This window comes from Hippopotamus amphibius, chromosome 10, assembly GCF_030028045.1.
Source record: "Hippopotamus amphibius kiboko isolate mHipAmp2 chromosome 10, mHipAmp2.hap2, whole genome shotgun sequence".
NCBI lineage: Eukaryota > Metazoa > Chordata > Mammalia > Artiodactyla > Hippopotamidae > Hippopotamus > Hippopotamus amphibius.
Genome location: NC_080195.1, coordinates 78,343,213 through 78,368,672, shown reverse-complemented (window position 1 = coordinate 78,368,672; position 25,460 = coordinate 78,343,213). Strand labels below are relative to the sequence as shown.

Sequence of the window (25,460 nt, the reverse complement as noted above, 5' to 3'; positions counted from 1 at the left end):
CCCACTACTTATAACATAGTAGGACCTTAATAAATATTTGCTGTGTAAGTCAATGAATGAAACGAGATAGATTTGAAAGCCAAATTTAAGATAATGCCAAGAAAATTCTAATAATACTTTCTAAAACATTACCATTATCCACCCTTTCAGTGTGGAAATTTGACGTCTTTCCAAAGGTCCTCTCCATTCATTCATGCAGATTATGGGGAAAAACACTGAACTGTAGAGTTTTTACATTTATACAACACTTCTCTTAAAACTATTCTGGTTATTTTACTTTAGACAATCACTCTTATATCTAGTTATAATTTGGGTTTTTGTTCCTATATTCCAAGTTTAATGATCACTGAGTTGCATATGCCAGTATGCTAAAAGAATTAGGCATTGCTTTTATTACTGTCCCGGGACTGATTGTCATGATAGGATTTATTACTGATATATCAAACTATTTATTAAAGCCAGCTAATTCTCCAAAGTTTTCCTATTTTCACAGTCCACAAGTTATTAAAAGTATTCACAATGTACTATCAAATAGGACACCATTGGTTCTATTAGTATCTTAGGGTTCCAAGGACTAAGTTCTCAGTTCTTGTGGGAGGCCCATAATTAGTAATCAAATAAGCAGTATGCTTCCCAATTCACCTCTATCAAGGTATAGGTCACCTGAATATGGATTCCACCTTTAAAGTCACCGTGTATTCCAATGTTGTTCACATTTATTATCAGAAAGGAGAAAAGAAGGGAGGGATGGTGAAAAGAGAAAAGGGGAGGGGAGGAGAGAAAAGGGAAAGAAAGGCATGCAGACAGGCAGGCAGGTAAGAAAGAACCATTCTCATGATGCTGAGAGGGGCCTGACTACTCATCACATCTCACCTGCCCCCCACCACAGGTGACCTACCACAGGTGGCCTACCCCTAGCAAGGCGGCTGCAATCTGTGATTTTAGCAGCCCTAGATCAACACTTATCAAACTTGAGCCTACATCTGAATCCCTGGGAGGGCTGATTAAAACACAGGTTACTCTACCCCTGAGTTTCTGATTCAGTCAGTCTGGGGCTCAGCCCAAGAATTTGCATTTCTAACAACTCCCATGTGATGCCAATGTTCCTGGTCCTGGAAACCACACTTTGAGAACCATTTTACTAGATTCTTCTTAGAATCAGGTGAGTTCAGAAGAAACATTCATAACACATTTCTCTAAAACTACCATTGGAATGATGGATTGTTTTTTCTCTAATGCTGTAATTATCCCAATTAAGCTGTCACTCGACCATTTTCTGTGAGTCAGAAATCAGATTCAAACACACCTCTCTGTGACCTCTATATAGAGGGAAATAAAGGAGAGGAAGCCCAACCTACTGCTTTGCTTTACTGAGGTTAAAAAAAAAATAGCCTAAACCAGGCAGATACAGTCAATAATATCTGGGTTGTACACCACAAAGAGTTAACATCACAACAAAGCAGGACAGAGAAAGCCATCAAGAGAACACAGAAGGCTTTCAAATCTGTATTCCTGGGTCAGACTCAGATCTCTGCTATGTCACCACGTAGCACCTAGTGGAATGAGCAAGAGCTAATTTTTAAACACTGATGCAGGCACGCCTATTATTTAGAGATCCAAATTGGGCCATCGGGGCTTAAGGAATGGTGCTTCGCAGATCAATCCTGCCACTATAAACTCAGGCCGGTTGCATCACTACTTTCCATGAGGAATTTAAGGGGTGTGACTGCATCCTTTCCAACGCTGCATTCCACATGTGACAAAACTGATCCAGCTGTTTGTCTGAAAGAAATTCCTTGCTGTCCTTAAAAATTAAAAAACGAGTGGATATCCGTCCTCCAGGGGCAAGTCTCCAGCTGGAACCTGGTACAGACAGTTGCGAAACAGAGCCAGTGCCCTGGAGAGCATCTGCTTTAGAATTCTTACCTCGCCATAAGGGGGTTAGCCCCATCTTGCTTTTTGAAATGGCAGATTCTGGATGGAGGGTGCTGGCTTGGCCCAAAGCTCTTGAGAAGTGTTCATCCACTACTGACCCAATGTCTCCCTGGAAATAAGTGAAAAGGACACAGCGAGAGTTAAGGTACTCCATCTCGGCAGGCTGGTCTTTCTCCTCCTCCTCCTCATCCTCCTCCTCCTCCTCCTCCTCCTCTTGTTTGCTGGGAAGGGTGACTTCCAGAGAGTCCTGCATCTTGCTGTATACCGCTAACTTCTTCTGGGATGGAATAAACAAAACACAGTATCAAAGACAGTTTGTAAAAAAGCATTAACTAGTTAACTTTTCACTTAAAAAAAATCTAAATATTAACATATGTTCACAAACTGATTCTTCATTTGCTTTACTCCATCTTCCCCCTCCCCAAACCAGCCTTCTGTTTCCCACCCTGAAAAAAAGACTTTGTTATTTCAAATTTGGTGGAAGAAAAATGTCCCTTATCCAATGGTATATTCTCAGACTGTGAAAGGCAAGTTTGTTTCTTTCTTAATCTAGATATACCAAAAGGAGAATGACTTTTAAAAACAGAAAGTGACAGATCCCTTCCATTTTTGTTCCCATTTTCTATTTTAAAGATTTAATGTACAGCAACATTATAGTTTGGGACGGGGAGGAATGGAGATGGGAGGCCTAACTGTCTGGGGGAGGGGTGGAGAAGAAAAGAACTTTTCATAAATGAAATACACTAAAATAAAAACAGGAACGTAGCATCTTATAAAAGGATTTGGCAGATGTGCTGAACTCATTTCTCAAAAATCAAACTAAAATGACAAAATAAGTCTGTGTGAAGATCCATTTTGCTTGGAACATATTTTTCAGATGTTCCACTTCCCACCATTATCATAAAAGGGAAAAAAAAGGTACTATGATGACTTCCTGAAAATACAAGGTACTAGCAATGGCTAGGATGCTTTCAAATCAAACTGAAAAACATTTGGTAATTTTAAAATATTTTCAAAACATGCAATCATAGCTATAGTGATAGTTTATATGATGACTGATACTCATATTTATTACTCCATTTAATCTTCACAATTCTATAACGAGGTTATTATTACTCTTCATATTTTAAAGATGAAAAAAACTGAGGCATAGAGAAGTGAAATAACTTGCCAAAGGTCACAGAGTGTGTAAGTGGTGGACCCAGAATGCATAACAACAATACACAGATGTGCAAATGTGTGAGCATGCTTGTGTCGGAGGAGGGCCAGGGAGGGATATCTAGTGCGGGGAAAAAAATCACCAAAATGTCATGTTCTGTATTCTTTTTCTGGGAGGTAAGCTTGTAGTTAATTGTTATTTTCTTATTCCTACTTTTCAATATTTCCAAATATTTTTCCTTGAGCACATATCACTTTTATAATCAACAACTTTAGTGTAAATTGCATATAAAGACACTGCTAAAGTTATAAAACTTATTATGACAAAATGAACATACTATCATCCGTATACCTACAAAACCTGACCCTTTGTTATACCATCTTTCTTATTTCAGAATAAAATGCATGCTGGAAAGTGCATGTGAGTAGAAAAAAATAAATCCTTCTAGAATATTCAGTAAGCACATAGTTTGGCAAATGTTATCAAAACACATAACCCAGACTCTTAATGTTTGTAATGGTAATTACTAGCTTCAAACTCTACAGCCGCAAATTATAAATGCATCATTCAAAAAACTGAACCCCAGCAATGAATATGTTGTTCTTGTGTGAGGTAGGCTCTGAAATGTTAAGGCATATTATGAGCGGCTGGTTATTATTTAGGGCTGTTATATATATATATATATATATATTTCCCTTTTTATTTAAAATTTGTGTTAATATGGTTATCGCTTCTTGATGAATAGATATTTCATTCCCTCTGAGTGAATATGCCTTGCTGATGAATAGGTGATTGTAATGACTGAGTGGTTATAAAATTCTTACAATCTGTTTTGCACAGATTTGAACATGTTTATATTTAACCTCAATAGTAAAAACACCATAGGTGGTAGTAACATAGGTTATGTATAAAGTGAGATTGAACTAACTGACCTCTACAGTTATTCCTGGCTTTAAATTTCATTATAAAGTTAAATGAATATTACGGTTTATTCGTCAAATCACAGCACTGTTTCTTCTGCACATGTGCATTTACCAAAGTTACACCATTTTAAGCAAATACACACACTCTGCCGAATACTCAGGCATATTAGAAAGAAGCACTGTTTCTATTTGGGAAGAAAATTAAAAGTGATCTACAGAGTGGCTTCACTGCCGCAAGTGTTCAGTATTATCTATTAAACCGATTTCTTTTTTCTCGTTAATGTTCAGCACAGCATCAGTTTGTGAGAGTCAGGCTTTGCATCTACTTGTTTCATTTATTTAATTTTAACATTTATTCCTTAAATGAAAGAGCCCTGGATATGTTAATTATCCAAAGAAAGGCAATATTTTATTTCATCCCAATTAGCACTTGATTCTTAGATAAAATAAAATTAAAGTTATATGTATGTGAAAGATTTGAGAAATGCAAATGAAATACAAATATAGCCTCCATTTGTATGCAAATGTAGCATAGTATTATGATCATTAATGGTAATAATAAAATTTCTTAATTTTTACATTGACATCAGTTGAATTTAAACTATGGATTTTCAATCTATTTAAGATTACACAATTTTCTAAATGCTATATAATTTCATATTATTCTTTTTTGACCAATTGTTGAGTGGTTGGATACAAACAAATTATTCTAAGTTACACATTTTTCACTATGAAATGGGGAAAATTAAGCAAAATCTTCCATGGTATCAAGATGCCTTTTATTAGTCTATTTTCTAAATGTCGGTTCTCCTATCAATGGATGCATAGATTCTCTATAATCTCTATATTTCCGATACATGTAATATATATCTACATGTACACATATGCATTTATATAGGTATATATTAAAATATTCCTTTCAAATACCCACAGTACTATAAAAATATACTGACTCCTCTATTTAAATACATTTTGGGGAATGATTATAAAATACACTTTTTTTTTCTCTGCCGCAGCTCTTTGAGGCAGGTCTTCTACTAATTAAATAAATTTGCTGGAGACTATCACAAAAATAAAATAAAAAAGAAGCCTATGATATATCTACCAATGGGCAGAACATAAGGCATATTTATCATCCCCTCTTGTGTTTTTTTCTGATGAAGTTGTGTCAATTTTCACAAATTTTAGTGAATCCATTTAAATATTTACATTTATAACACACAGGCGCATTTATGACCTCACCATCAACATCACTGGTTAAAATAAGAATTCTAAAGTATCCAAGCAGCCTGATAGCTTTCTAAAATGCCAACACTGAATTCACACACATTTTTTAAACATCAAATGTGAGTATGAAGAAAACGGGAACACACAATTTAAACAGCAAATCGATTCATATGCTGACATTCACACCATCCTAGTCTTCTTTCCCACTGATTCCTAAGCCTCAACTACTTCGTTACCTGTGCTTTTGTGACTGTAAATCAATCCTTTGCTCTTTGTTTTTACACTAAGTGTTTTACTTATGTACACTGGTGCCATATTCTGTATTTACTTGGTGTTTGCTCCTTGGAATGAAACTTCCCTAGTGTTATCTTCGTTCTTGACAGTAACATATAAAATTCAAAACTTGAAAATAATTATCAAATCATTAGAACCTAGATTTCCTGAATCAAGGGAATGTGGTTCATATTTTTTCTCAAAATGTGCTATCACTCCCTAAAAATAGCCCAATCTGTCAGAAGTATTCATACTTTTCTTATTAGACACTTAAGAACTGTTAACAAAAATAAGTCATCAGAAGGAACCTCAAAGACTACAAGTTGGTTTATTGAATGCACCTTAACCGGCTCATCCCCCATTGCAGAGTAATGACAAATTTTCTTCAGGTAAAAGAACCCTGGAGTTAGATGAAACAATGACCAAGTTAGCACAGAGTTAAAATTAACTCAGAAGGATCTGAAAGCAGCAGTGTGAAGGAGTCTGCCTAGGCAGTGCGAACTATACCCAACCACCTCCCAGCCTGCCATCAGGCACAGCAGAAACAAACTCACACAGGAATGTGCCGGGGAAAGGATTTGTCTGACAAGAGAAAGACTTCCACGTCAGGAGCCAAATACCACTAACTCCCCAAGGCTTAAGCCTACAAAATGCCAAATGATTACTGTGCATATGTGGAAACTTTTTTCTAAGGAAACAAAAGTATTTTAATGAATCATTGGATATTTGGAAACAGCCTTTTTTTTTTTTTAAATTTCTACTGGCTATTGTCTCTAAATGCAGTGATTCTCTGAGAGACATGGTTAGAGCCTGTAAAAAAGGACCGCTGGCCCATTGTCAATGTTTCAGAACTATAAAGCCCAAAAAGCAGTGTGTTGCTCCTTGATCATATTTTTCTGAATTTACTTGAGTAGCAGATTTTTAAGTCTATCTCAGAGAGACTTGAAGTTTTGGTCCTTAGCCTGTTCGGAGGAGGAGAAATCAGGTGAAGGGAGGGTGGGTCAGGATAAGGAAGGTATTTCACAGACCTTTGATATATTTTATTTCACTGTCACATATACACATATATTTTGTCCAAATAATTATTCTCAATGTACATATGCAAAAGCTGACTTATTTGGCCAGGATCATCTAACTAGTAAATGGCAGGGATGGGATTAGAACCTATTTCTGTTTGACAACAAAGCATCTGCCAAGAAAACAGACTAAAGAAAATGAGTCTATAATATTTAGTTTAACTGAATAAACAAATAGAAGCCCACAGGCATCATGGCATCATATGCTAACTAAGGAAAGTCTAAAGTTACAACACTTAAAAATTAGGGATGTAAACATATCAAAGATATAGCTATTAAATAATGCAGGGCTCTTTAAAATATGTATCTAGATGAACCTGCCCTTCTATATCTAGAAATGCGTTGTCCCCTTGGCAAGTCAGATACAAAATACAATTTTTCTGGAAATCCTATTTTGGAAATGTGAGCAGAACCAATTTATGAGACACACTCACACCTCGAGATTCTGTGTTTGTTTGCTTTTTTTCTGTTTTTATTTTTCTCAACAGTAGGAGGAGCAAACCAAAAAAAATATTAGCTACTTCTGAGCACATTTGCCACTCAATGATTCTGGTCATTAGCAAAAAATCAAACCCATCCCCTTAAAGGATGAACATTTTCCAGTTTTGAGGATGTTCAAAAAAAATTTGCCACAGGCTGAGAATTTCAAAATTTGCATTCCCAAAATATTTTAAGCAATGATCACATCATGAGGGTATGTTTTCTTTCTCAAATTGACTGCTTTGAGTGAAACAACAGTTTCTGATGTATAAAGTTCTGGTATGTTCATATAATCCTATTACTAGATTTAGGGTATGACTTCACGTTTAAAATTTATCTGTTATTCATCGAATTGTCAGTTAATTCTTATTTTGTGTCAGTCATTGTGCAAAGACTTGGAGCCACAAAAATGAAAGTCATAGCAACTGAAAGAGGGTTGTAAGGAAAATAGTATAGAAAGAGAACCTCAGGGTTTATCCACGTGGCTAATTGTCTAATTTCTCCAAGTAGCTGATATTCAAAAATTCAAAAATGAGAAAAGTAAGAGGGTAACACTAGGTGAATTACTAATTGCTTTTCTTGCTTCTAAAGAAGCCCAGATGGGAAGGGAACACAGTAGAAAGAGAACTGGAATGGTTAAGGGGATTAGAACAAAACTAGTCCATGAATCTGGGTTAGGCACTGAAACCTTTGGCCCTCAGTTTCCTTTTCTGCAAATGAGGAATTTTGACTTGATTATCTCAGAGTTCTCATCCAACTCTGTATCCTAATAAGCAATATGCTGGAGCTCTAGACAAATTCACACTTAATTTTGTTTCTTACATTGGCTGCTTCTTCTGATTTTGCAGGAAACTGGCCAAAAAAACCCTACAGACAATTAAAGACTAATTCATTTGCGGACATAGGTCATCTAGCCCAATTTCTAGGAATTAGTTTGGGTACTTCCTTTAGCTATCTTCATAGTAACCAGAAAGGAAGCATCCTTTGAATCCCCCCTGCCCCATCCCCCAAGGACAAGTGTTTTATCACATTAAAACAATATAGTTTAAGAGGAACGGACACCTGTTCACTTCAGTCCCTTCTTCCTTTCTTTCCTTTCCTTTATTTTTTCCCTACTAAAGTATAAGACAAGTGAAAAATAGTTCAGTTACCCCAGTTCAGACCACCCTTGTAAATTACTGGCATAAATCAGTATCCACTGAAATATCTATAAATATGGCATTTATGACTTGCTTCTAGCAGCAGATGTTTGGGTCTAATGGTTCAAGTCAGTCTTAGGGTCTTCCTAAATGAATAGTTAAAGCAGAAAACCAGCTGCTGAAAGAGGTGCTTTTTAAAAGATTCAGTGCAAAGTTTTGACCAAAATTATTTCCCTCACTGTCTCTGCCAGAGTCTGAAATTCAAGTATTAGAGAGTTTTTGTGTCTTCAATGAAAATGTTTTTTCTAGAGATAATCCCTAAAATTGTTATCTATTACTAGATGCATCTGTTTTGAGATTTCTTTTCAAAGCCAGCTAGAAATAGGGCCTATGGGAATGGGATTCACGTTAAGTGGCCAGGTTTTAGAATGGCAGTCCCTTAACTCTCAAGTTCGCTTTAGAATCTGCCTTAGGCATCCTGAACATAATATTTTTAGTCTCATTGAAAATCCCCTTTGCACAGACAGATATAAGACAGAAACGTACATACTGCCCAACCGGGTCAACACAGTATCTCTTCTGTAGTCGCCCAAGGAGGCACCATGCAGGATCCTTCTCCCCTCCAACCACCCTCATTTCCTTTCCAACTTGTAAGTCACGTCCCAGTCATCTATGACTCTGTGAGATGTGACTTTACCAAGCGCTAAGTGAAGTGGGACTTCCTTGCATTGAATGAAAATAGCCTTCACTTAAATCTCCACAGAATGCGTCCTTGCTGTGGCATTTGGTTTCCTGGAGAATGTAGCCTCACTGCACGTGATTTTATGGATTTTAAGCCTGCCCTTACTATCGGTATTGTAATCTCCATTCTGGTTGACTGCCAGAGACAACAGTTCAGTTCAGTTATTTTAAAGTTTAATTTTCCTTCTAGCTTTGAATTTTCTGCCTGGAAAGTTATTGGGAGCAGAAAGCTCTGGAGCAGTAGAAGCCTCTAAGTCGCTACAGTCAAGTTACTTTGTGTAGTATGGAATCAGAGGGGCTGTTCTTTCTCAAAGAAGTCCTGTATGAATTCTTATAAATCCACTTAAGTCCTTGCTTACAGTTGCAAGAAAATTAGATCCTCCAATTTAAATAAGTGGACTGTGTATTCAAAGTATTTAGGGGAGGGTGGGGGGGAGTCGAGGGAGGGAGGGAATACGGGGATATGTGCATAAATACAGATGATTGACCTTGGTGTACCTCAAAAACTGGTATAAGAGTGTAAAGCAATTATATTCCAATTAAAAAAAAAGTATTTAGAATGTAACTGTAAGCTTTCCTCTTAATGAATCTAAACTTATGTTGGAACAGCAATAATATATAAAGCACTTAAAGCTGACGGTTAATACCGCTTCCTGCATATTGTTTTCAAAGAAATACATGTTCATTTGCTAAGTGGATATTCTGCTTCATCAACGAAGGATGCGACACAGATAGCAAAAGTCATTAGCATAATACAAATGCTTGCAAAAGGACTTTGGAATGCCTAAACTAAAAACGTATACTACCAAGGACTTGGAAAGAATTTCAAGCTCCAAGGCCAAAGAATCTACTGCATATTAATCTTCTTTATCAAAAAGTTGATTTGGAGCACTAAAGACAAAAATAAGCCTATTGTGCAATAGCAAAAAAAAAAAAAATATCTTGGGAGACTGCACAGTATGGTGGAAAGATGCTATGCTGGGGAGCGGGGGATCTGGTGGTCCTAATTTTGCCACCAGTTAGCTTCGAAATCTTTAGTCAGGCATTTCAGCCCGATAAACATGCATTTCCCCATCTGTAAAAGGAGGGGTTGAAGTATGTTTTTCCAGGATTTTTTCCTAACAAACAGAATCTCAGAGAGATTTTACAACCTAACCAAGGTGGCAGAGTCCAGATAAAGAGTTTGAAAAACTCCTTACAAACTTATAACTGGAGTTCCGCCTCCCAAGACACTTAATTCTCTTAAGCGAAAGCATGCATGCATATTCACCCAGCTGTCACCCTTGAAGAGGGCAGAGTAAATATGCTCTAACTTATATGAAGCCTAAAGTATGATTGTTAAAAATCCCTATGCACAAGTAGAGAACGGGGGATTGTTGTCCTCTGCTTTCACTGCCACATCTATGAACTACCCAGTTCTGAAAGCTTTGCTTTAAGTATCTCCCTAATGTTAACATTATGAAAATATGGGGCGGTGAGGGAGATTTTAGACAACAACAGATTGTCTGCATTTAAGATAAGGAATCCACGGGGTATGAAGGAAATTTACGATTTCACATTATTTCCCTTAATTTTTCCCAACACATATTTTGAAATATTTTTCTCTTTTTTCCTACTGTCACTGTTAGGATACAAGTGTATTCCTTTCTGCACACGTTCTGCAGCGTCATCATGCCTTTGGAGCATGTGCTGAGAGACTGAGTTGAGAGTTCTCCTGAGGAGATGGTAGGGACTGATGCATTCAGGCTATGAAGAGATGGTGGGCACGGGGACCAGAGAGCTTAGCATCCCTCAGCAAATCCTGGCTTTATAAAGCACACTGTAAGATTTACGCACAGCCACGCATTTCTAGGAATTAATATCAGGGACTATAAAATTGACTTGTCAGGTATGTTTACATTTTAGTTTGATTCACTTAGCCTACTGTATACCTAAGTAACACATTGCAATACAGCCTGATATATATGCAGTTCACTGTTTTTAAGGCACTAACCTATTACCCATCTACAATTTAAAAAAGTTCAATTAAAAGATGAAACAAAATTTCAAGTACACATTGCGCTTTTAGGGGGAAAACTGTGAGTACATGTGCCTGGAGCATGAAGTTCTACTCTTTCAAAAATAATTTTCTGCTATATAATCATACATTAAGAGGAAAATCTACCTATGTTTAAAATCCATCATCACAAACTATTATGAGATGATAATTTACAAGGCCTTCAGAGCTACAAGGACTTGACGGGAAAAATCAGTTCAGAGATACACTAAGGTAATTGAAAATACAGAAGTGATACAAAACTTTAATGCTCTCTTTTCTAACTTCTAAATGACCATTAAACTTTGTAACTCTCACTTTTTCTGCTTCTTGTCCTCAACAAGTCAATTTTTCAAATGCAGTAGGACTTGTAGCCCTTATTTTTGTCTCCCAGGCAAGATGCTATTAGGGGTCACTTCCCATGTACGGAGAAAACAATCTTCATGGATAATAATGATAAAACCTTATGGAATGCAAAAACAACCAAAATATGTATTCTCAGATGACTACGTTGGGGCCAAGTCAATATTAGTCCCACTTCACCCACGCATCGCATAGTCTAAAAATGCTGTCAGCCTGATAAGAATTTCCTGATTTACTTTTTTCCAATAGAAAATATAGGTCATCAAAATAAACTCCTGACAGTAAAAGAACAGTAGTTACACTACTGTCTTTTTACTTTGCTAGCCAGTCACAGTCAAATAGTTGCTTTACTTGACAAGAAAAGTAATTTCGAACAAGCCAGTGTAGTAAAAGCAAGATGAAAATTTCAAGCACACTTCTCAACTAAGTTCTTAAGTTCAACCCAGCCTAACATCTACTTAAACACTGTCTACAGAAGCCCAAAGAATAGCAGAAATTGATCGCTATATACTAATATGTACCACTCATCAAGGTGCACAATTCAGGTGAAAAAGATGGCTCTTTTTTTTTTGGTTTGTTGATTAGCAAAAGAATGCAATTTGGGAACTGAGTTTCCGGGGCTATTGCAAAAGTTAGATAAGGTACTGGAGTTATTTTTTTATTGAAAATGAAATTTCATGATTAGTCATTTATAATTTTTCTGATACTGAATTTTTTCTAGCTCAAAAAAGTATTTCAATTCTAACCCCCACTAGAGATTTATGTTTTAATGGAACTATCTTCACAGCTCTAGAAAATAAACCCTTATTCACAACTATTTTGCTAAAGTTATTTTGGAAGGGGAAAAAATACCTTTCTGAATGTTTAGTAAAGTTTGAGGCTGTTGCTCATCCACATTCCAATTGATAATTGAAGGCCTCTACAGTCTCTGAGATGGAAGAAAGGAAAGAAGAAAAGGGTGGTTCATCTGGGACAGAGTGTTCATAAAACACAGAAAACGGATATCCAGCGTCTTTTGCATTACTTCGCCTGACTTGGACTTAAATGGTTTTCTCTATTACTTATATCTTTTATATTAAAGCCAAAGAAAAACAAAGAACATAACCAAAATGTTTTAACCTGTCAACCTTGATCACAAATTACAAAATGCTTTCCCATTCCCCTCCTTAAAAGTAATCTTGCTTTGAAAGGCTGAAGGTGATGAATAAGAAAGAGAAAAAAAGATAGCTAGAATGTGGGGCTCCTTCCTCTGTTGCTCTAGTTGTCCCGGTTAAGCTCAGATTGTTTAGCAGCTAAATCTAGAGTATGTACCCTTCCAAAATCAGCTGAATTTCAGTCCCTAAATTCTAAACGGAAGTTTTAATTTCTTTCTAAAGAGTAGCACAATAAATCTAGTAAAGAGACAAAGGTAGAGGAAATAAATTAAATGGCCAGATTAATTAAAGAACCAAGCACTGAAGACCACAATAAAACATACGGTTTTTAAGAAACAAACAAAAAAATCAATCAATTCTGTGGGTGTTAGTTTCGGAACCATAATCGCCACCTTAGAGTATATAATAGTTTTTTAAGCGTCGCCAAATCAACCCACCCTAATTTGCAGAGTCTGAGGACCCCATTTTGGTACAGTCCCTGGCCACATGCTTACATCTGTGTTTTATGTAGCCCTAACTAAGCCTTGACACACACTCCGCGTCCAGAGAGGAACGTCCAGGGGTACCTAACGCTAAATTCCCCAGAGCCCTATTCTCCCTTTTTAAGGAGCTTAATCATCTCCGTAGTTCCTGAACTCTTTTTCTCCAACAGCATTCAGTCACTCTTAGTATGGTGGAGACCCAGCATCCAGTAATCCAAGGTTACCTCTTGGCTGGGAAAGGAAAAGGTTCTGTCCAACAGACTAAACCATAACACCTCAGGGCTTTGATGGAATTAAAAATGAATGAGGGATTTTAGGAACAATTCCTGTTGCCTAAGTCACAGTATGGAAGAAGACAGACTTTACAGAGAACTTCTAGTAACATTTGACAGATATTACACTAGACCCACGTTCCACCATAAAAGTCCCATAGGAATCATTCCATGGGCTCTCTGTCCAGGTGGCCTCCCCTATGTCAGTAACACATTTCATCCTCTTAATCAAGAAAACCCTGAAACACTCCACCTTTTCAAAGGAAACAAAATATTTGGTTTAAAGGAAGTTTACTCACATACTCCTAAGACAGATGCCCTTGGTGAGCTTCAGAGAACTGAGCCCTAAGAGCTAGGGTGGCTATGAGGAAAAAATAACCTCTGAGCCAGGGACAACAGCTCACTGAAGCCCCTAGCCAGGTAATGCCTCACTTGGAATCCCCACCCGTCCACCTGGCTGCTCGTCCCTTCCCGGAAGACGCGTCTCGTCTCTTCTGATGGCTTTCTGTTCAAGGGCGCTCCCGCAAGTCTCTGAGCATCTTCCGCGCCGCCCGTCCCAGAGGGACGTCGCGGGAGCCCCAGACCGATACTCTCGGTGCCCCTCGCCCCCGCCCCCGGCAGGCTGCCCGGTCGGTGACTCACCTGCTGGCCAGGTTGGGGCGCCGGGTGGTAATAGGCTGTGGGGCAGGTTGCAGCTGCCACGGGGTTGGGCAGATACTGGGGCGCTCCATACGGCTGGGGGTGATACATCACCTCCGCACAACTCATGGCAGCCGGGGCAGCGGCGGCCCCCGAGCTGCGGCCGCCGCTCTGCACGCTCGCGCGAGGGGCGCCGCCGCCGCAGCTGCCGCCTCTGTCGCAGCTCCAGCTGCTACTGCGGCGAAGGCGGGTCCTCGGCGGCCGCGGGCTCCGCGCGGGACGCGGGCTCGGGAGGGGTTGGCAATCAGCGGGGGCCCATGCGCGGGCACCCTCATCTTCAGCCCCTCCGGGTGTCCCCTGGCCCGCGTTTAGATAGCGACTCGGGAACGCATTGGCCCGCCACGCGGCGGGGGCAGGACGGTGCGGGGCTCGGACGAGGGCAGCGGCGCCCACGGCAGCGCCAGCCGCAGCCGCAGCCCCGGCCCGGATCGGGCAGACCTGGGCGGCGGGGCGCCGGTTTGCATATACACAATGCACGCCCGGGGCTCGTCCTATCACCGGCGCTCCCGGCTGGGCGAGGACCGGGAGGCGGGGGCAGAGGGAGGGGGCCGGCAGGGGAGGAGGGGGAGCACCTCGCCTCCCCCGGGCTCTGACGCGGAGCGCGGCGAAGTTCCTCCGACTCGGTCGGTGGCGGGCCAGTCGCCCAGCAGGGGGACCCCGGGGAGGGCCGGCCGCGGATTGGAGCGAAGTTGGAAGCCCTCCCCGCCTCTCGGCACTGGGGTGGTGGTGGTAGGGAATGGTATGCTAGAAGCTCCACGCCCTTAAAGCTCCGCGGGTTCCCACCCCATCTCCTGTCACCTGGGCGCCGGGGCGAGGGCTTCCCAGCCCCAAAGAGCTTTTACAGGGAACACCAAAGTAGAGGCCAAGGCTAAAGGAAGGCCAAGTGCAGTGAGAGGTAAAACAGAGCAGGCGCAAAATGAACTGGGATTAGCTCCTACATTAAATATAACCGTAAGTGAAAGTTAACTTCATTGCAAGCGCGCACATGCCAAGAATGCAACATGGTTTTCTACAAGCAATCTCCACTTTGAGTTTACACCTTGATGGTATGACCTCCTTGCGAGACGTCAGCCTCTTCTGGCTTTTTCATCCCGGTTTCCATAGAACAACAGACAGTAACAATCTATTAAATCCATCCAGCTATTATTTAAAGGTTTCTTTGGAAGTGGTTTACAATCCTCTCCAAAATGAAAAGCAAAATTTGTTCCCAGGAATATAACTGTATTTCAATATAATCAGGCAAAATAGAAAAGAATTATATTTATTTTGTAAATAAGCAAACTCTGACCAAGTTTATCTCTCCCCCTGTATATGACACAGAACAATCTCTTTTGTTTTCACAGAGACTGTCCTTTGAGAAGTTAATCTGGATGTCAAATGTGCTGATGTTGTTATGGACAGACTTGTGTCCCCCTAAAACTCATGTGTTGAAACCCAACCCCCAGTGAAAGGATGTTTGGAGACAAAGCCTATTCTGAGGTAATTAAGGTTAAATTAGATCATAAAGATGGGGCCCTAATCTAGGACTGGTGTGTTTATAAGAAGAGGAAGAGATACCAGAGATCTGTCTGCTTTGGCACAGGAGAAAGCCCTTGTGACACCCAGTGAGAAGCCTCAATCTACAAGCCAGGAAGAGAGGCCTCACCAGAAACTAACTCTGAGGGTACTTTAATCTTGGATTTTTAGCCTCCAAAACTGTGACAAAATAATTTCTGTGTTTAAGCCACTCAGCCTGTGGTATTTTGTTATTGCAGCCCTAGCAGACTAATACAGATGTACAGTACCAGTATATTGTTTTTATTGTTAACCTTTATATAAATGTGCATGTGGGTATGTATAACTACACAGACACACAATTATTGGTATATAAATGCATATACACTCACACAAACTATAGTAATTGGATAGGAACTCTTGGCTACTCATAGCAGATCCTACTCACTAACTCATTCTTTCATCCACTGAATATTAAAAATATACTTATTAAGGGCTTTCACAGTTTAGATTTTGTGCTCTTTGTAATGGAGGAGTATTCCTATCAGTAAGAGATATACAAATTTATTTAAAATGTTTATTCCTGCCTTTTCTCAAATTGACAACCACTGGTCATACCCATCTTCTATGTTCCAAATTCATCTATTCAGCTTCCGCCTGGCCACACAGATGTTCCATAGGAACCTCAGTCGTAATAGCACCAATATTTTCCCCATAGCCCCAACCTGAAACTAACTCTGAGGGTACTTTAGTCTTGGATTTTTAGCCTCCAAAACTATGACAAAATAATTTCTGTGTTTAGTTAGTTATCCTCCTTTTTTAATCTCCTTTTCAGGTATTGAAACTCCCAACCTAGTTGCTGAGCTGGAAATCTGGGAATCATCCAACATTACAGTCCCAACATCTGGTCTTGGAGTCCATTTCATCCATGCTTTTGCCTTTCTACTGACTCTCTCCACTCATCTCTTTATCTCTGCTGCTATGATCTTTAGTTCACTCAGCATCTCTCACACAGAATCCTGCAAGAGGCACCTACCTGATTTCCAGACCCCAAGTTCAACCCTCTTTTGATCCATTTTCCACGACTGTATTCTCCTTTTCCATCCCAGCCATTGCAAAGCCAACAAAGTAATGGTTCTTGACTCACTTGAAAAAAAAAAATTTCCCAGCAGCTCCCCAGAGTCTGCAGTCCCAACTCTTTAATATTCAAATTTTGGCCCCTACCTATATCATAATCTCCTGCAACTGTCCATTCAGCCATCTGAATTGAGACCTCCTTTCTAGAAAGGAGCATGGTCACTTAACATGTCAAACTTTATTTTCAAATAATTTAATATATGTATAACTGATTTTTTTTTGTACAATCATGTGCTCAATATGTCTCCTCTGCTAGACTATTGCCGAGACCATTTATATCTTGTATATCTAACATTTAGAGGGTGTTCAGGATATATTTGTTGACTTAGAAAGTTAAAGGAGAAATAGATCTAGCATGTTCATAGCCCAATTTCTGCATCTTCCTTATGCCCCATAGAGCCTCACTATGTTGCAAATATTTACCGTATGACAAAGATGTAGTTCCTGGATACTGATAAGTCATAGACTCAAAATTCTGGAGGTATTTGGCAAAATCTTTCCATACTGCAGTATCTTTGTTTTGATACCTCCCTTCATTTCCATATTGCACTGATGGAAGAAAATGAGAAAATCAAGCTAAATTCTGCCCAGACAGAATTAGAATCCAAAAGAAGCATAGACAGACTAGAAGGAGAAAATAACCTATCAGAGGCTGGAGTCTTTGTTTGCTCATTAATAAAAGTAGGATAAATCCTGTTAAGGAGAACTAAGTTAGAGTTCTGGTAGGAGAGCTGATGTGCCTGACTTCCCCCAGGTAGATGTTTTGGGTTTTAGAATAGAAAAGAATCAAAAAGATCACCAAGTCTAAAACATCTTCTTTCAAAGGTAAGCAAACAAATAGTCTGATTAAAATCTCCTAGGGAAATGGAAGCAGAACTAAAACCAAAGTCTCCAGGTCTCTGGACTCAGTTCAGTTCTCTATCACCCACAATAATATATATACACACACACACACCCATATATATTTACATGCATGCATACATTATACGTGGGTGTGCATATATGTAACTACTCATGCATATCCATTTATGCACGCAGGAAGAGGTTTTAGATGAGATCATCCTTCGGTGAACCTAGAGTCGTGGAAAAGGAGTAGGGGGAAATGTAGGCCAATTGCATTTGGCAAATGTAGGCCAATTGCATTTGGCAATAGTGAGTCACCCAGACCGGAGGATTCAACCTGACCACTCGTGTACTCATTTTCATATCTATCATGCGTGGTGTCACAATTACTTGGAATAACATAGTAATGGGATGGAACTTGATGATTTACACTTCTGAGCTCAAGTTCCTCAAAAATTACTCATTTACTTTTTTTTTCTTCTCTCAGTCTGCTCCACCGCTCTTCTTGTTGAGTGATATGGAAGTCAAGCCTACCCATCTGGTATTTATCCTCCTACTCTTTTTCTATCCCAGCCACTGTCAGAGGTTTACAGTCACTACATTTTGTCCCCACCCACCAACTCTCCCAGAATATTTCCAAAATTTCCGGCTGGAATTTAGTGAGGTGAACTCCCCAGACCAGTTTCATTTGGAGGGGTAACTTGAAGTGTATTTTCCCAATATCTCTTGGGATAAGATAGGCAAAGAGGGGGGCAGGTTTTCATTTTTGAGGGATGACAACCAGGCTTGTCTTTAACTTAGGGTCTTAGTGTAAGATAACACACGGGACCTGCAGTGCCTGTGTTGGACATCTCAGCATATATATACAAACTCTTCTCCCAGGGTACCAAACAGATGATTCTTGGCCAGCCCTCTGGCCTCAGCTGAGCCCACTGATAATGCAGCCTGCTCTAGGAATTACAGCTATGAGGTTCATCTGCTCAGGAAATTCCCAGGTCTTGAGTACGAAAACATTGTTGTTCTAGGCAGAATAATGCCTGTGAATATGTTGATCTTGTATAGCAAAAGAGAGTTAAGATTGCAAATGGAATTAAGGCTACTAATGGGTAGATTTTAAGATAGAAAAATGATCCCTGATTATCTGGATGAGCCAGTGTAAGTAATCACAAGGGTTCTTTTAAGAGGGAGGCAGAAGGCAGAAGAGTCAGTGTCATATTCCTGTGAAGTGAGAAAGACTCTCCAGGCCATCGCTGACTTGGAAGATGGAAAGGAACCATCACCCAAGAAGTACAGGCAGCCTCTAGAAGCTAGAAAAGGCATGAAGTGGGCTCCTCTAGAGCCTCCAGAAGGAATGCAGCCCTGCCAACAACACCATTTTGGACTTCAGACCTCCAGAACGATAAGATAATAAATTTGCATTGCTTTAAGTCACTGAGTTGGTAGTGATTTGTTATAGCAGCAATAGGAAACGAATCAAGAGTTTAACGGGGGAGGGGGTGCTAGAAGGGAGGACTTGGGTGAGCATGTCCCCTTTGCCCTACAGATTACTCTGAGGAGAGGCACAATAGGAGGAGAACCAGTGAGAGGTTCTCTAAAGCTCAGGGGCCAGGGAGGGACTCTGGTTGCCTGGATCTAAGAGTGGTGCTAATAATACTAATGGGATAGATGTGAAAACAGAAGGTCAAAACTCACATTTAAAGCAATGAAGCCACTTTTTGCAGTTGTCACTGAGGATCACCTGCCTTCGGTGGGCCTTCTTCAATGCCCAGCAACTTGACTGTATTCGTCTGGTGTGCTTACCCACATCCTCTTGTGACTACTGTCTCCTGTCTTCTCCACCTTCTCAAATCCTGCAAATCCACTTTCTCCACTTTCTCCTTTTCTGTTCACTCTTCCACCCCTGTGCAATCAGATTTCTGCCTCATCACCCCACCAAAATTTATTAAGGTCACCAGTAATGGTCATGTTGACAAGCTCAAAGTTTGTCTTTAACTTCATTGCAATTGATGCTTTGTAAATTCTGACACTTCGTAGATTAATCCCTCCTTAAAATTAGCTCTTCTCTTGACATCCTACCATGACATCCTTCTTTGCTAATCTGTCTCCTTACACTTTGGCTATTCTTTCTCAGTTTCCTTTACCAAGTACCCCTCTACTTAAACTTTAAATATCGATTTTCTTAGTCTTTTCCTGGGCCTTTTTCTCATCTTATTCTACCTTCTCATCCTAAGAGATATCATCCATCTTCATTTCTATATGCAACTAACTTACAAAATTTAGCATCCATCCCAGAGCCCAAGACTCTGGAGTGGGGCTATATCTTACATGGGTTCTAAAGTCAATAAATAAAGCAAGTGAAACCATGCATGGTCCAAATTAATATTGAAAGTTTCATCAAACCCCCACAATGAACCGGATCACAAATACTGTGTCTCAATAAGTTCAATACAGACAATTTAACCTCCAGCATGAAAAAGACTGCCTTTTCTTGGGTTGACCACCAGGTGAAAAATTGGTCCATGTTTAAGAGCCACATCTTTTTTTAAAATACACTAATATTCAAATGCTAAAATCATACTCAAATTGGCAAGATATACGCATAAGCTAAGAGAGCCATGTGGGGATTTAGACTCAAGGAATAATAAATTCATGTCTCCCATCTTACTCTTACTCTGGGCTAGTTCTACTAAGTTTTAATTCACTGGTGGATATAATGTTTCTTTATTCTCTCTTCCCCTCTCTTTCACTTCCTCTCTGTCTGTCTGTTTCTCTTCTCTCTCTGCCTCTGCCAGCTTACCTCCACAGCCTCCTACCCATTTCCTCCTGTCCACTGGGCATCTTTGTTCTAGCACATGTCATCCATCCACTTGCTTCAGTCCAATGAACCGTCTCCCTCAGTCTTTGCATGCACTATTGACTTGGGAAATTCTTCCCCCTCCTTGGCCTACTTAGCAGCTAGGGCTTAGCTTAAACATGCTTCCTCAAAGACACCTTGAAATTTAAAGTACACCCCCACTCTGCCCCCACTATTCTCTCAGTAACATCCTGCTCACACCCCCCTCCTAGTATTTATCCTATTTTGAAATACAGGCTTTTTCTTAACCTTTTTTTCCTGGCTCCTCCTTATGATCCATGAAGGGATAAAGTATGTATGTCTTCTTCATACACACTACTACATAATACTTATTCAATGAAGTAATGATTGTATGCTTTATTAAAGGATAATTTCTTTTGGGGTTCAACATGGTCACAGTTGTAGGGATAGGCTTTTTTTAAAGGTAGCTATTTCACCACCCAAAATGTTGGTTATAGTCTTGTGAGGTGACTTGAAGCATGTGCTTTATGAGAAGATGAAGAAGAATGAAGGAGGTTTATATGGATCGGGTGTTTATGATTTTTGTGTTTTCATGGGCAAGAAGATGATAAAGGGAACTCACATTTTATGAGCATCTGCAATGGACCAGGCATTTATGCTAAGATTCCTTTTCTCTTTAATTTTCACAGTAATCCCATGAAGTAGTTGGTATTACCATTTTAGATATGAAAAAGCTAAAGGTCAGAGAAATTAAAGATCACCTACCTGTGCTCCTCAACAAGAGAAGCCACTGCAGTGAGAAGCCCACGCACTGCCTCACTGCAACTAGAGAAAGCCCACACGCAGCAACGAAGACCCCATGCAGCCAATAAATAAATAAAATTTTTTTAAAAATTAAAAAAAAAATAAAGATCAGCTAGCTGGTGAGTGGCTGAGCCAGGATTTCACCCCAGATCTGATTCTAAAACACTTGTGTTTTTTAAAAATTATTATTACACCATATATTATATAATAATTAATGATCACTAAGTCTAATGAAATGGTCTATGTATATATTTAATTTCATGTGTTTGTGTGAAAGAGGTAAAAATTCACCAAGGAATTGGTAAGCCTCACAAAAATTTCTTAGATCAATTATTGGTCTAATGGGTCAATTTAATTAAAATTTCCTGCTGAGCCTGAGTTTCTGGCTTTAAGAACTGATTTAGAAAGAAGTGGATAGGGAGCTCCTGAAAGTTCTCAAGTTCAGTGGAAAAATTAATTGCTAGGGATTACAGAAGTAGCTTCAAAATCTTCTCTTTGAGTAGAATTGAGAAGTTTTTTTCCTCAAAAGTACTTTTATGGTTTTTTCTCTTCTATTTGGTTCCTTTCCTAATCAACTTAAAGTTGAATAGCATCAGATTTGTGGTTACCAGAGGCAGGGGTTGGGGTAGGTGGGATTAGATGAAGGTGGTCAAAAGCCACAAACTTTCAGTTATAAGATAATTAAGTATTAGCAATGTAACGCACAACATTATAAAGATAATTAATACTGCTGTACGTTATCTATGAAAGTTGCTAAGAGAGTAAATCCTAAGAGTTCTCATCACAAGCAAAGCATTTTTTTCAATTTCTTTAATGTTGTATCTGTATGAGATGATGAATGTTCACTAAACCTACCGTGGTAATCATTTCATGATATACATGTCATAACATTACGTTGTACATTTTAAACTTATACAGTTTCGTAATCATTTTTTAATTGAAGTATAGTTCATTTACAATGCTGTGTTAGTTTCAGGTGTACAGCAAAGTGATTCAGTTTTATATATATATATATACATATGCATATATTCTTTTTTTACATTCATTACAAGATATTGAGTATAGTTCCCTGTGCTATACCATAGGTCCTTATTGGTTATCTAATTTTATATATGGTAGTGTGTATATTTTAATCCCAAACTCCTAATTTATCCCTCTCTGCTCCCCTTTGGTAGCGGTAAGTTTGTTTTCTATGTGTGTGAGTCTATTTTTCACGTATGAGTGATATCATACAGTATTTGTCTTTCTCTGTCTGACCTACTTCACTTAATATGATTATCTCTAGGTCTGCCCACGTTGCTGCAAATGGCATTATTTCATTCTTTTTTAATGGCTGAGTAATTTTCCATAGTATATATATATACCACATCTTTTTTATCTATTCATCTGTCGAGAGACTTATATTTCTTCCATATCTTGGCTGTTGCAAATAGTGATGCTATGAACATTGGGGTGCATATATCTTTTCAAAGTAGAGTTTTATCTGGATATATGCTAAAGAGTAGAATTGCAGAATCCGTTTTTATTTTTTTAAGGAACCTCCATACTATTCTCCATAGTGGCTGCATTAATTTACATTCCCCCAAACAGTGTAGGAGGGTTCCTTTTTCTCAAAACGTATACAGTCTTATGTCAATTATATTTCAATAAAACTGGAAAAAAAAACTGAATAGCATTTGATATTACCAGAAATGTGACCTTAGTTTCAGAAAACAAAGATTGTGAGTGGAATACAGCAGAATGGCCAGAGTTCGCAGGTAGCTAAGACAGCAAGCCATGCAGGGGACAGTGAGTAGGGAAGTTACCAGGTGGCTGAGCTCCTCACCAAGCGGGCAGGGTCTGGCTGCACTGTGAGGTGACTAGTAAAATCAGAGTCACAGGGGCCTTCAGATACTCGCATGAAGAATGAAAAGAGCACAAACCTTCGCTCCAGACGAAACTCTGAACTTCAGTGTTCTCATGTCTAAGTGGAGATAGTTATATTTATAGGGCTTCTGTGAGAATTAATAAGTAATATACGTAAAGCTCATAGGGGAGAAACTGACCCAAGCTGAACTTCAAAATGCTAATTTATTTCCCTGTCACAAACCTCCCTCAGAGAGTTGTGAAACAGGGGCTTCCTAGGTGGCGCAGTGGTTAAGAATCCGCCTGCCAATGCAGAGGACACGGGTTTGATCCCTGCTCCAGGAAGATCTCACATGCTGCGGAGCAACTAAGCCTGTGCGCCCAAAAAAAAAAAGAGAGAGAGTTGTGAAACAGACAGACTTCATACTTTGTGTGGAACAAGACCTATCATAGGATAACTAAATATAGGATAACTAAATACTTGAAAAAAAATATAACTTGGGGGTCTTTTTAAGAGTTCTCATCTAAAAATGCACAAGCCAGTCATCCAGTCCTGTGAATTCAAGGATGCTCCAGGGCATAGGACACGTGCAAGCTGCACATGGAACATGCCTGTTGCGTTTTGCATTATCCTGTTCTCTTCAGCCTGGTGAGATTTAATGGGTAAGCTTCTAAGAGTCAGCATGTTCTCTCTGCAGAGTGTTTTAAAAACATCCATGCAAGAATTTCTTAGGCAGGGTTTCTTACAGAGATATTATTTGTACTCTGATTCAAGACAGTATTTTTTTCCTGATGATTTTCAACATCTGGTAAAGTGCCACTTCTCTGTCTTATTTACTTCTCTTATGATGTGTTTAGGTCGGAGCACACGGTGCTCATTACAAGTTGAAGATCTCATATAAAGACTCTGAGGATGAAGTTTCATCTATTTACAATTTAATACTGAGGCCATTCTTAATCCTCCTAGTTTGGTTGGTTTAATAAAAAGTGAGACTTTGGGCTTCCTAGGTGGCGCAGTGGTTAAGAATCCGCCTGCCAATGCAGAGGTCACGGGTTCGATCCCAGCTCCAAGAAGACCCCACATGCCGCAGAGCAACTAAGCCCGTGTGCCAAAAAAAAAAAAAAAAAAAAAAAAAAAAAGTGAGACTTTAAGTATCGCCAGAGGACTCAGCAGACACATACAGCAAATGGCATCACCTGCTTCAGCAATTTCTCTTTCAATGGAGGTGTGTCGCAACTCTTAGTACCTCTGTTTACTACCAGAACGTATTCCTGAAACAGCCAGTGTGCTCCCTCTGTAGAGTTTGTTGAGTTTTTTTGTTTTGTTGTTGTTGTTTGTTTGTTTTCTACTCTAGTAATTTTGGCTGGAATTGTAGGGCTTTATAGTACTCCTTATTTATATTTTCATAGAGCTTTAATAATAAAGAAATCCAGGTTGGGAACAGTGAGATGAGATGAAGACATACCAAGACACTTCTTAGCCTGCATTAATAAATCCGCACAGAGTATGTACTTCACCATGAAATAGGATCATTTGTCCTCGTGGAAGGTAAAGACAGACCATTAGTTCACTGTGTACCTTGAGTTGGTTGCTTGTTGCTTTGCTAGTGTTTCTGGTAGTAATGGCTGATCTACGCTACTCTGACTACACTCTGTCTGTCAGCCTCTGACAAGCAGAATATATTCACATGAAGTCTGGCCTGGTGTGGGTGCAGTCCTGTCCTTGGAATGGAGCAAAGCTAAATAGGCCAGGAGGGACTAAAGCCTTGATCTTGGCGTCATTAGCACTGTGTTCTAACGCACCAGGCTAACAAGCCACAGACAAAGACCAATTGGACTAATAAGTCACAGCAGCCAGCGTAATCTGGTTTGAATTTATTTCTCATTTCTCATACATTAGTTTTATAATTTGATTTAAATATTTTAGGATAAATGAAGCCAAAGTCCCATGTTGCTGTCATTCAGAAGAGAGAAGGCGGAGAGGAAACGCTGTGCCCCATAACTCCCCACAACCACTCGGCACAAAGGGACACTACAGGCTGCACCCTCACTTGGACAAGAGGTGTCAACCCGGAACACCGAGGGCAAATCATGATTTTTATAGGTAATTTACGTTTAATAGGAACAAAAGAGGCTTTGTATTTAAGGAAAACTTTTTGGACCACATTGAAGGCTTTTACGAAACAAAAAAATGACTCCTCTGTTTTGTTGCTTGTTTTTTTGCCAGATTTTCATGCATTACGTTTGTTCAATGCATCCAAATGTATGCACATGTCTTCAAGTCCTAAAAGTAATTTAGTTGCATCCCAGCTGCCCACTTCATTCTTATTGTATAAATAGGTCACTGGAGAGGATGTCTTAACATGATTGCCCCTGTGGCTGTAGATGCCTGGAATATATTCAAAATCCCACCTACTTCCAAGGTGCACTATAAGCTACAAGTAGCCCTTCTCTTAGGAAGTATGTCTTAACATTTGAAAATTAACTTCCTTTATACTACTATGATTTGTGTTGCTTGCACCTTATATTTGGTGAATTGATTATATGCAATTATAATTATTATT

The 25,460-nt window shown here is 39.4% G+C and overlaps 1 protein-coding gene and 1 long non-coding RNA gene across 6 annotated transcripts in view; one reads left to right on the top strand and one right to left on the bottom strand.

Annotated features, from left to right (window-relative positions):
* Window positions 1-14,426, bottom strand: part of VGLL3 (vestigial like family member 3) — a 47,650-nt gene extending 33,224 nt beyond the window's left edge. Inside the window, exons 1-2 of one of the 5 annotated variants that reach the window (XM_057696552.1) lie at window positions 13,902-14,426; window positions 1,927-2,212 (exon numbers count right to left, since the gene is read on the bottom strand). In XM_057696552.1, coding sequence (XP_057552535.1) covers window positions 1,927-2,212; window positions 13,902-14,027 — 412 coding nt within the window. In that variant the 5' untranslated portion in view covers window positions 14,028-14,426. Of the gene's footprint in view, window positions 1-1,926; window positions 2,213-13,558; window positions 13,703-13,901 lie in introns of those variants that run through there. The other 4 variants (XM_057696553.1, XM_057696554.1, XM_057696557.1 and 1 more) reach the window with 4 other exon arrangements.
* Window positions 14,427-14,764: 338 nt separating this feature from the next.
* On the top strand, window positions 14,765-24,845 carry LOC130829936 (uncharacterized). The gene is made up of 3 exons (XR_009047677.1): window positions 14,765-14,853; window positions 15,302-15,437; window positions 24,824-24,845. It is a non-coding gene; the product is annotated as an uncharacterized LOC130829936 (long non-coding RNA).
* The last annotated feature ends 615 nt before the right edge of the window (window positions 24,846-25,460 follow it).